The 12202-nt window shown below is 50.8% G+C and overlaps 1 protein-coding gene across 2 annotated transcripts; it reads right to left on the minus strand.

Annotated features, from left to right (window-relative positions):
• Positions 1–339: 339 nt before the first annotated feature.
• Dusp3 (dual specificity phosphatase 3) lies at positions 340–11192 on the minus strand. 2 transcript variants are annotated; one of them, XM_036197316.1, is made up of 4 exons: positions 10931–11117; positions 7919–8145; positions 2918–3111; positions 340–1343 (listed from the first exon to the last, which is right to left on the minus strand). In XM_036197316.1, exons 1-4 carry the CDS (start codon positions 11053–11055, stop codon positions 1335–1337), a joined length of 555 nt encoding a protein of 184 aa, XP_036053209.1. In that variant the 5' UTR covers positions 11056–11117; the 3' UTR covers positions 340–1334. The 2 variants fall into 2 exon arrangements, with proteins under 2 accessions (XP_036053209.1, XP_036053210.1); XM_036197317.1 differs by having other exon boundaries at positions 340–3111; positions 10931–11192.
• Between the last annotated feature and the right edge of the window lie 1010 nt (positions 11193–12202).

Raw genomic sequence — 12202 nt, forward strand, 5'->3', positions numbered from 1 at the left:
GGTCTATGCTCTCATGATAATAGAATGGCGGAGGGGAACAGCCTGCCTCTGAGAAGGCAGCCTGCCTACTTAAAGACTGAGGAGGAAACCATTTTACATTTTAATTTTAACCTGGATTTTTGTTGTTGTTGTTGTTGTTGTTTTGTTTTTTGAGACAGGGTTTCTCTGTGTAGTTTTGCGCCTTTCCTGGAACTCGCTCTGTAGACCAGGTTGGCCTTGAACTCACAGAGATCCGCCTGCCTCTGCCTCCCGAGTGCTGGGTTTAAAGGCATGTGCCACCAACGCCCGGGTTAACCTGGATTTTTATGAGTCAAAGAAAGTGATCAGGTCGGGGAAGAGGAAAGGACATCCTGAATTCTTTATTCCATCACCTCCAGGGATAGAATACCACCCAGGCCCACTCGGGGGCATGCGCGTAGCGGCTCTTCGACAACACACAGCTCTTCTAGCTGAAGAAGTAGGAGCTAATCTCTGAACACAGGGTAAAGCCAACCAAGAAACCCTCAACTTTCAGCAAAGAGCCCCAAAGGAAAGGCAGGAGTCTCCCACGGGCTCCCTTTCCTCATTTTCCCACAAAGGCTTCCAGGAGTAAACAGCAGTGGCTGTCCTGCCGGGTTGTCACCCAGATGAGGCAGGAGGAGGGGAGCCCAGACTTCCTCACACTTGTCACCTAACTGACTGGGGACCCACTTTTTACTTCCCCTTCTGGGGATGGCTCAAAGACATGCACAGGGTGCTTGGACATCTGGGAGCTGGTCTCAGAGACATGAGAGCCCAGAACAGCCCGGCTTCCTCAAGCAGCAGGGCTGAAACTACTTCCACTTAGCTTTAAAGTGCTGGGTGACCCTTAATTATGCAAAATTTTTTGGTTTTTAAACACAGGATCTTGCTATTGTGGCCTAGAGTCTCAACATGGAGACCATACTGGCATTAACCTTGCAGTGATCCCCCTGCCTCTGCCTCCCATGAACGGAGACTGTAGACACACGCTGGCAGGCCCTGCTATCCCAGGTAGTAGTTGTTTGTTTTGTTTTCTCTCGTGACGACACACAGATAAGTTCTATCACCTTTACAGGGCTATTAGGAAGTGCAAATTGGATCAAGCGAGAAAGCCACCTGAAAACTCTGGAGTGAGGTACTCAGTTTGGCTATGGCCACTTCATTCTGGAAAGAAGGTGACGGGTCCTTGTGTCTGGGGCTGCTGTGGTCACACAGGAGAGGGGACAATGACCGTCCAGGCTGCACAGTTCTGCCCTTGCTGTCATCGGGGGTCTTTACTCCAGGAGTCAGGCCCTAAGATGCACCTGCTTCTTCAGGCTCCTGCCAGACGCTCCTCAGCAGTTCTGAAAAAGGCACATTCCCCACCTTCACCGTCAACACGGCCGAGGTTTCCAATTAAAGCTGAATTTGAAACATTCAACAAAAATCCCTGATATTTCTTTCCCGCCAAGTAAGATTTCTTGGCAAACTCCAGCAAGACATCCTACAAGCAGGCATACAGGCTGCTGGGATCCGGGTACCCCGTGACAACAGCACTCTATACACACTGGGCAGTCCAACAGCTCCAGGTTGCCTAAAAACAGGCTTTTATAAGATGCCTATGCGCTAGGTGCTGGGGTGGTGGCTGAGTGCCACCCCTCTGCTCTGTGTGACCCTGGATACACACAGAGCAACAAGAACAAGTCCCAAGAAGACTGTGTTCACTCTCTGGCAAATGTGCACACACATAAGGTCCAGCATGTTTCCAAACCATCCTTTCAAAGTCCTTTACAAGGTCATAACCATCCTTTCAAAGTCCTTTACAAGGTCATTCTGTCTGTTCTCTCTCCAATAAAGGAGAGATCTGCCGGCATAACACAGCAAAGCTCATTTCTGCCCAGAGAGTCACTCCATCAGAACCATCCATAAATGGGCAGGGTGAGCACAGGGACTCTTCATTTCCCTTCTGTCTCTGAGGGGACAGCACCCCACCACCACCACTTCACACCCATGCGCATGAGCTGTAATTGGGCAACTTCCTCCTTCCAGTCTTAGAATAGCAACCAGGATGAAAAGCAGTTAGTATGATCACTTGGGCTCACCCACACTATACTTCAGGATAAAACCCTTGCAATTCTCCAAATGGTGGGTAGTTTTTTAATAGGCCGGACCTCAACACCCTGTATTCTAAAAAAGAGAAATAAAACCCTGCCCAAGGCCTCACTCTTCTAACAAGCACAAGAACAGAGCCATCCACAGAGAAGGCACCAAAGCAGGAGATATGGAACGTAAGATCCCCAAAGAGGCGCACTCTAAACATCCCAAAGAATCAGGAGAGCCATCCGGGAAAAACAGATCTGCCTACCCAAGGGCCCCCATATAATATCTTTAATTCTAAGGAAACGCAGCCTCTTAGTGGAAATTCAGCCACTAATAATCTATCTCCACCCTGCTTCAGAACTGGTTATGCCTCTGCCTAAGAGGGTGTGACGGGCTGGGAGGACCAGTGAATGACAGATGTGAGGAGAGCAGAGCCTGTGTTTGCATGGATCCTTTACCAGGGTCACCATGCTAGACCACTCAGGGGAACCCAGGTGGGGGAGGGAGGCCACGAGAAGCGCCTGTGAGTGTCTTGGGGCCTTACACCCTCACAGGCCTCCTGCCCTGGGTCACTGAGATGTATCTATGCCACAGGCTTCCTCCCTGAGCCCCCACCTCAGAGAAAGGACACAGACTACAAGAAAGGACAGCCAAGGAGCAAGAATGGCCTCCTTAGCAAGCTTCTTCATATGCTCCCTAAGGGTGGAGCAGCCCCGGGCCACAATGGGACAGACATATGGGCAAGTGCCTCGAGACACTGGGAGCAGGGTACACTGTGTTTCCTACGCATGGCAGTCAGACCTCTGCAGAAGGGGCTGTGGGCACCCTAGAGTTTCACCTTCCCCTCCTTGACCAGTCTGTCATTGAGCTGGCAGAGTTGCGCCAGGAAGCCGTCATTAGGGCCGATCTCACGATTCTGCCTCACGATGCTGAGAGCAGATTTGACGTCCATCTTCTGTCGCATCATGAGGTAGGCGATGACTAGCGTTGGGGAGCGGCTGTACCCCTCACGGCAGTGGACAAGCACCCGGCCTGTGAGAAACGGGGAAGGGGGGGGGGAGAAGATGTGGTAACTGGGAAATCCCAAACTCACTGTAATTCTGAGATTCTTCCATCCAACAAGTAGAGAGCATATCGCCACGCCACTGTGTCCCACCCTGAATGGCCACAATAATAAGAATGAAAGACCCAATGTCTGATCAGGGACAGAAGTGAAGCAACCAGAACTCTTCCCTATCACTAGGGAAGGCAGGATGTGAAGCAGCCCCTCAGCCACTGAACACTGGCAACATTTACTCAAGTTGAACACCTGTGCCCCCTACTGCCCAGCACTGGTACTCCAACCTAGACACCTTCACTGAAAGACACAGCCCTGGGTGTTCTTACATCTTAGAACCACTCCAGTGGCCCCCAGGTAGAAATTCCCAAAACTATCAACAGTAGAATGGGTAAATAAAAAGAAACTTTTAAAAGAATTAATGATCTAGGTAGGGCCTGTGAGAGGGCTCAGTGGGTAGAGGGGCTTGATGTCAAACTAATGACTTGAGTTCAAACCCTGGAATCCGCATGGTAGAGAGAACTTTCTGTAAGTTGTTCTCTGACTTCCACACATGCCCAGTACAGTCACCCCTTCACCCCCATGCATATGCATATATGTGTGTGTGTTAAATAAATAACAAAGAATTAAAGATCTAGTCACATGTGGTGGTACACATCTGTAATCCCAATACCATAAGAGGCTGAGTCAGGAGAGTCGCCAGAAGTTCAAAGTCATCTTAGGCTACAGAATGAGACCCTGACTCAAAACAAAAACAAAAACAAAAAACCAGGAGATGGCCCTGTAGGTAAAGGCACTTGCTGCCATGCCTGATGACCTGAGTTCAATCCCTGGGACCCACTTGATTGGGGAAAAGAAGGGGCCATTGCACACTGCACTCCAATGTCCTCACATACACTGTAGCACACTCCTTCACTCACTAAATATGCAACCCACCAGAAAGAACATATATGAAGCACAAAGATGTAATAGGGTTCCACAGAACAGAAAAGAGGCCCCACTAAACCATGCTCTTAGAGGCCTAAACAGAGGTAACCTGGGAGAGCACAGAGATGGTGTGTGTGTGTGTGTGTGTGTGTGTGTGTGTGTGTGTGTGTGTGTGTGTGTGTGTGTGTGTGTGTGTGTGTAAGAGGGAGCATGGAGCAGGCTCTCTACGGTGCTGGCTGTGTCCTGTTTCTTGATCTGGGGGTCAGTACTCAGGTGTCTGTCATTCACTGAACTGCACTTGTGGTGATATCGGACTTCTCTACATGAATTCTGTCCTTCAGTCAAGAGTGAACCATGAAACCAGGTATGGTGCCACAGGCCTGAAATCCTAGCACTCAGGAGGCTGAGGCAGGAGGATGGCATTACTCTGTTTTAGAACAAAGCAATGGACACAATTAGATAAATAAGGCACGCCATGTGTGTCCATACAATGTGAAACTTGTCAAGAAATTCAAGAGGCACCGGGAGAAGTGACTCAGCAGTTAAAAGCACTTGTGTTAGATCCAAGTTTGGTTCCCAACCCCCACATTAGGCAGCTCATTGCCATCTGTAACTCCAACGCCAAGGGAGTCTATGACTTTTTCAGGCCTCCACAGGTACCTGCACACGTGTGGTCAATACACTCACACAAATAAATAAAAATAAAAATATGCTTTAAAAACCACGTTCTATAGGTGTATGTAATAGCACAGATAAGCTCAAATATTCAGACCAAAAGAGTGTGTGCTGTGTGATTCTGTGGACATCGAAGTCTGCAAAATGCACACTGGTCTCTGGTGACAGAAAGCAGACCCAGCGGTGGAAGGACAGGAGTCACGAAAACTGTGGGGTGACGGACACATTCACTCTCTTGGCTGTAGTGACGGCTGGACGGCTTACGTCAAAACATTAATGACTGTCATGTTAAATACATGCATACACTTTCCTGAACGCCAACTATATCTCTGCAAAGCACATTTTAAAAGAATGGATTTCAGGGCTGGAGAGATGGCTCAGCAGTTACCAGCACTTCCTGCTCTGGCATAGGGTTTGGTTCCCAGCAACACATCTGGCTTCTGAGAGCTCCTACACACACACACACACACACACACACACACACACACACACACACACACACACAGAGTGCTGAAAAGCTCATGTAGGCACACACTGCCAATCCACATGCACTCCTCCCGGAAGCTAGAAAATCTTCCAGAAATACCACTTGTTATCATTTGCAGGGTGGAAGCTAGTCTAGGAAGCGTGGCTTCCAAGGCCCACTGCCATCCCCACCCCTGGGGGTGAGTTCCAAGATCGTGAGGGTACATAGCAAGACTCTGTCTCAAAGACAAAACAAAATAGAGACAGAGACAAAGCCTGGCACACAGGCGCACTCAATAAACATCACCAGTACTGGGAGTCCCCCAGGGGCCCCAAGCACCTGTGACTCTGCTGGCCACATACAGATCCCTTCTCCTTCCGAAGGATGCATTCTTCCAAATCAAGGGTTGTGGTGCTGGGTTTTGGATGCCATTTCCAGCATCCCTGAGCATCCTCTGTTGCTGAGTAAGTGAATGGCCACCATCTACACCTCCTCACAGGTGTTATTGGGAAGGAAACTTTGGACCCAGAATTAACAGCATCTTCTCTGCACCCATCACGCTTACCCCTAATTGCCCCTCTATTTCCCAAGATCCTCCTACATCAGGAGATGGGAGTGCCCCCACATTCCTGCCTTTCTCTCCTCTCTGTCTCTCTCTCTGTCTCTGTCTCTCTAATTATGTGTGTGATATGTCTGAGTGTGTATGCCTGTTCACATATGTGTGAGTGCATGTATGTGTACATATATGTGTGTGGAGGCTCAAGGTTGACGTCTAGTGTCTTCAGTTATTTATTCTCTCTCTTGTATATTGAGGCAGGATTTCTCACCAGCCCAGAGCTCGGTGTTTTGCTAGTCTGGCTAATCAGCTTGCTCTGAGGATCCCCTGTATCTGCTGCTATGTGAAGATGGCAATGCCCACTGCCCTAACTAACTGGGCCCCATTCCCTATCTATCCAGAGTGAGAAGCACAGCACAGCTTTGGGGGAAGGTCACCGGGGCTGGTATGACAGGGACCATGAGGGACCATAAGGCCCTGGCCTTAAAGTCTGAAGTTTTCTGAGCCAATAGAACTTCTGCAAGCCCAGAATACATGCTGAGCTTCCAGTGAATAGAGGGCTCTCTTTGAGAATCACTTGGATAGGGAAGCTGCTGGGTGAGGAAGCACCTATGTAACACAATTAAGGTCCGTCACATCTGCAGTGGGTCATCTCTTCCCTACAGAGGGAGGAAGATGTGATGGGAAGAGCCCAGAGAGCCAGTCTGCTTTGCTGACCTCTGCCCTGCAGACTTCTCAACCCTCTGATGACTTGTCTGGTAACTAGGCAGCCCTCCTTCAGCCTCCCTTTCTGTCTGCAGCTGCAGGGACTGAGTAGCAGGAAGATTTAACCTGGGATCTCTAGGCTGCGAACCCTCAGCCGGTCATGGCCACTCATTCCCCTGGTGAGGTGGCCGGCTACTCATGAGTGCCTAGTCAATAAAGGGTAGGAAAGCCCCACTGGGGGAATTCTGGGGAATGGTTCATTTACTCTTTCTTAAAAGGAAAGAAAGAGGCTGAGGCTATGGCATTAGTCTTTATGCTGTTCAAACAGCAGTGCCTAAGTTCAGATCCCTAGCACCCACATACAGCAGCAACACCTGTAGTCCCAGGCCTAGGTGGGTAAACAAAAGTGGATCCCTGGAGCTCACTGGCCAGCAGCCTAGATGAATCAGTGAGCTCCCCCAGGATCAGGGAGAGACCCTGTCTCTAAGGTGGAGAGTGACGGAAGACACATTTAGTATCAACCTCGGGCTTCCATGTGCATATGCATAAACATAGACATACACACGTACAAGCATTTGCACGAACACATGTGCGCACATGCATATCCATGCATGCACCCACACACATGCACACGCACAGACACAGTGGGCACACTAAATCAAAAGGAAAGAGGCATTGATACTTAATTGCTGCACTGTGTATGTCTGAAATATTATCCTTTTTCTATGGAATACATACACTCTATGCAATGGTCCCCATAAACTCACACTTAATTCCTAATTGGTGGCACTATTTTGGAATGTTTCTGCAAACTCTTTCAAGTGGAGCCTCTTTGGAAGAAGCAGGTCCCAGAGGGCTTGCATTGGAAGGGCACAGCTGGCCTACAATCACTCCCCACTCCCCACTCCGCCTCTGCCTGTGTCCCATCTGCTGTGAGGTCAAGGGTGTCCTCTTTCACCCACTTCCACTGTCTGACATTCTGTCCAAACACACAGGACCAGCTCCCCACAGCCCCAAGACCCTTGATGGCATAAATTAGAAACCTTTCCTCCTCCAAGCTGTCCTCTTGGTTATTCTGGTTGCTGTCATATAAATGTAACTAATATAAGCTGTAGCGACCAGACGGTCGAGCTACTGAATCAACCAGCCTCAGCGTTCCTTCACTTCAGGACTTTCCACCCTGGACATTAGTAAGTTAGGGGGAAAGGGGCAGGAAACCACCCTCTGCCCAAGTCAAACTGAAGGCAAGGACCCTGGTGCTGCCGCTGTGTGAATTGCTTGTGTATTGTGGGGCCGCTGGAGTTGCCAGGCAAGGAGAGTCTTAAAGTCCTCAGTCATCGCCACAGGGGACAGGAAACGACAGAACGTCCAGAGGAAGGCCTGATGAGGTCTGCTTCCTAGACCAGCCCAAGCCCAAGCCATCTCCCATGGGTCCTGGCTGCAGGTCCCTTACCATTATTGTAAGCCAAGGCCTGGTCAATGAAGTCTGCGGCCCTTTCGAAGTAGGCGCTGAGGTTGAACTCCTGCGTATCATTAGCCTTGATGCCCAGGTAGATGATGCCGGAGTCCTTGTAAAAGTTGGCATTGGTGTTGACGTGCATGAAGGACCTGCCCTCGGCAGCATTCAGGACGTGGGTGATGCCCAATTTCTGCAGCTGGGAGATGTCCTGAGCCACAGACCTGGAGGGGAGGGCAGTGGCAGAGAATGAAGAGGCGGCCCCACATGAGGAAGAATCTGAGCTTCTCGGCAAAGCAACAAGACTGTACCTGCTGTCCGCTGTGCCTCCTCCTGCCTCATCTCATGACCTCTACCCTCACCCCAGCCATATCCAGTTACCGGCAGCTTTCCCCAAATAGACTTGTGGTTCCATGCCCATGTGTTCCCTCTGCTACCTCTGTGTAGGTATCGCCTCTGTGGGGTTTCCCCAGCTCCTTCCACTGTGTGTGGCACCACAGTTCCTATATTGTGACGATGGGATAGACAAGCTATGGTCACGCACTGTAGCACTCAGGGGGCCACGGGAAAAGGATCAGGACTTTGAGGCTAGCCCAGATTCAAATAACAAAACGAAATAAATACAGACCCTGGAGTCTTAAGCCATCCCTGCCATTACCAGCCAGGCAACCTTAAGCAAGCCACTTAACCTTTCTGTGCCTCAGTTTTCCTCTCTGTTAAACGGGGATAACAATGCCAACTTGGGGTAGTCCTGGGTGTTAAAGGAGGCTGTTCTCTTGACAGAGCTTGGCTCTGTGGTGTTTATATCCCATGACAGGGGTCATGCTTATCTGTTCAGAGCTTCAGTCTGTGAGTCCCTTGAGTGGGCTGCCCCCTCAGTACCTACTACCGTGCCTGACACATGGTATTGAACAAATGTATGGTGAATGAGTGAAGAATGAAGCTGTCACATGAAATACGACAGGTTCCCTGAAAGAGCAGTCCTGCCATACCTTATTGGCTACATTTCTGAGGCTTTCTGGAGTGGCATAGCACTTAAGGAGCAAGCAGCGCCTCCCCGCCCCCCAAATGATGGGCGTTAGAAGATATCTTGACTGAATGGTCAAAGAGGTTCTCTTTCATGTCCTCTCCCAACATCCCAATTTAAACAGGCGTTTGTACTCGACTAAGTAATGTCTCCTGCATGGTCCTGTCTGCCTGTTTTGGCAGCCTGAAAGAGAGGACAGGGCTGTCTCCAGTGAACAGAGCTGGAACCCTGCAGGAGGGGACAGGCAGGGGAGACACACGTGCTCACATAGGCTGCTGAGTCAGAGCTGGGAGGCAAGCTTTCTCCAGACATTCAGCCATGCTCTGCCTCCTACCTGCCTCTGCTCCTCACACCCCCACACCACCTATAAAAACTCAGAGATTGGAAATGCAGCTCACACAGACTACCTCACTGCCCTGAGAGGAAGTGGCTGAAGTCCTTTTGTCCAGGAGCTCCAGGTGCGTGAGGAAGCCCAATTCTTGGCACTAGCTCCACAGAGGATCCTCCCGGCTCTGCACCCCCCACATCAAGGTCAGATTTGCATGGAGGGCAAAGAATGTGTTTCCCATGGCAGCCATCATACCTGCCACTATGCTTACCACCAGCCTAGAGAAGCTGCTACAGACAATTGCAACATACTGTCCCCCAGGAAGCAGGCTCCTGAGGCTGTCCAGGCTCCTGAGGCTGTCAAGACTCCTGGCTACTTGGGTAGTTGGGGTAGGAAGGGGTGGGAGGGTGACTGAGCCACAAGACTGACCTGTGAGTCTGTTCAGCCATTTCCAGTGCTGACAGAATACAGAATAGTGTGCCCATACATCTTCTTTCCCTAACACCAATCCAACAGTCAATAAATACACCATTGTCATTACCACCGCCATTACTAGTGAATGAACATCATGTGGTGTGTGACACATAGTAGGTGCTCCAGATGGAATGAGTGATGTGGTGCATGCAAGCTGTCCCCAAGTGTCTGGGACCTGCCATGCGAATCCCCTCTGGTTCCACTGCAGGTCAAGCAGCAGGTCCTCGATGCTGGACAGGAAACACACACACACACACACACACACACACACACACACACACACACACACGTAAGATATTGAAAAGTCCTCACACCCCTCAACCACCCCAGGTTGGTTATCAGTTTTGAAAAGTAGTCCTTGAACTGGACCCACAGAGCTTATGACTTTGGTAAATGGGTCTTTCTTAACATTCGTGAAAATCCAGTGTGGACCTTCCCCCAATGTGGGTCACGCCAGCGTTTCCTTCGGTGTTAACACTGATTCTCTCCCACTGCTGAGAAATTCTTATTAGTAGTATGACTAAAAAAAATTTTTTTGAAGGACGCATAAGAGATCAATGATATGCACATTTCTGGCGGTGCGATTAAGAGGAATTTTCCGATGACTCAGGTCTTCTATGGAGTTTAACATTTAAATGATCTATCCCATCTAAGTTAAACCCTATCTGAAGAAGCCAGGAAAGCCGTGGCTCAGCTACTTCCTATTTTAGGGTATTTTAGAGTATTTGGATTTCCTGACACCGACAGGAAAAGCTCCACACCCGGATTGTAACGTCACCCCGTTGCCATGTCAACGAAGGCAGACATTCCACGGTGACCTCACTGCAGAGCTAGGCAGCTGTCACATGACGCGCGGCCAAGAGACAGCCCTGCCACCTGTTAAGAGAACGTGGTAGCCTCGACCCCGCCTAAGCCGAAGCCAGAGTAGGTGATGGCCGAGGGCAGGGCCGGGCCCCTTGGGGTCTCAGGGCATGCAGGGACCAGCTCTTCGGCTTCACGCGCGGGGAGTGGGTGTCGACTCCAGCCGGGTCCCCAGCCCTCCCCCTCCCGTTCTCGCTCTTTGGTCGGGGACCGCGCCCAGGTTCCCCGCCCCCATCCACGCCCTTGGACCCCACTCCAGCCCCCGAGTGGGCGGGGCGCCCGGGGAGCTGCTGCGGAGTCGGCCCTCCGGGAGACTCACGCGTTGCCCACGTAGATCCTCGGGATGACCTCGTTGCAGGGCTGGCTCGGGAGGCTGTAGCAGCCGCTGCCGTCCGAGAGCAGGTCGTTGAGATCTTGCACCGAGAGATCGAACGAGCCGGACATGGCGGCGGCGGGGCCCTGCACGCCGGGGCAGGAGCGAGCCAGGGGGAGAAGCCGGGTCAGCGGGGCGGGGCTGCCCAATAAAACCTCCACGTCCCGCCCCGGAGGCGGGCCCGCCGGGTGCCAGAAGCTGCCGGCGCGGCGCGGCGTTGCGCTGCGCTGCGCTGCGCTGCGCAGAGGACACGCGCGGCCGTCCCACGCGCCGCGGGACCCTGGGGCACGTCCCTGACCGAGATGTCGTCACTCCCGTGTTGCCAGTCCTCTCTCATCCTAGCAAAGGCAGGGGAGAGCAGGCGCTTCCTCCACTGTACCCGACGCAGGACGCCGCGGGTATACCTGGTGTAGCTCTTTTGGGATAACGAGGACCCCTGGGGTTTGCTGTGAACCCTTCTGGCTGCTAACCAGCCGCGTTGGCATCCATTCCCTCACCCCAAATAGACACATGTCAGAACGTATCTTCCCTTTACACACAGGTGCTGAACAAATTCCCCACCCCAGGAGCTGGATCCTTACCAAGGTCACAGGGAAGAGCCCTACGCTGGGACACTTCTTTCAATATTCGTCATGAATCAGCATTGGCCTCTGACCCCGGGGGATTACTTAATCTTAGCCTGTTTGCTGGCGAGTGAAAGGGAGGAGGGGGTTATGGTGTCACAATAATAGTTTGAGCAGTTATAATTGTAGAGATCCGAAGTGTGTACAAATTTGTAACATTAGAGTGTAAACACAATGCAAGTGGAAAATTCTCACACCTGACCTGTGATGGATGACAGACAAAACACAGGTGCACTAAAAATTACTACAGAGAATCATATTCAGGATATATTTTTATATGTGAAGCATCAATGAATTTCATGTTTAGACTTGGATTCATTCCCTAAATACCTGGTTATATACATTAAAATATCCTAAAATCCTAAACACTTCTGTCTCGAGCACTGCAGTAAAGAATATGCAATACCTGACTTCTAAGGATTGCTGGAAAGACTCCAGAAACTTCGAGGGGCTGAGAAGGTTCCTGAGCTGTTAAGACACCTAGCATGCACAAAACCCTAGTTCAGTTCCCAGCACTGAATAAACAGGCATAGTGGTACCAGAAGCACTGATCAGTGAATGTTTTGAGCGCTCACTGGGGCTGCGCCCTGCGTTA

The sequence above is a fragment of the Onychomys torridus genome, chromosome 8 (assembly GCF_903995425.1).
Source record: "Onychomys torridus chromosome 8, mOncTor1.1, whole genome shotgun sequence".
Classification (NCBI taxonomy): domain Eukaryota; kingdom Metazoa; phylum Chordata; class Mammalia; order Rodentia; family Cricetidae; genus Onychomys; species Onychomys torridus.

Excerpts from the sequence above, each read along its gene's own strand:
- Dusp3 (XM_036197317.1), bottom strand. The coding sequence starts at position 11,055 with ATGTCCGGCTCGTTCGATCTCTCGGTGCAAGATCTCAACGACCTGCTC. Across the intron at positions 8,146-10,930 it reads AGGATCTACGTGGGCAACGC|GTCTGTGGCTCAGGACATCT; the intron begins GTGAGTCTCCCG and ends CCTCCCCTCCAG. Across the intron at positions 3,112-7,918 it reads GGCCTTGGCTTACAATAATG|GCCGGGTGCTTGTCCACTGC; the intron begins GTAAGGGACCTG and ends CGTTTCTCACAG.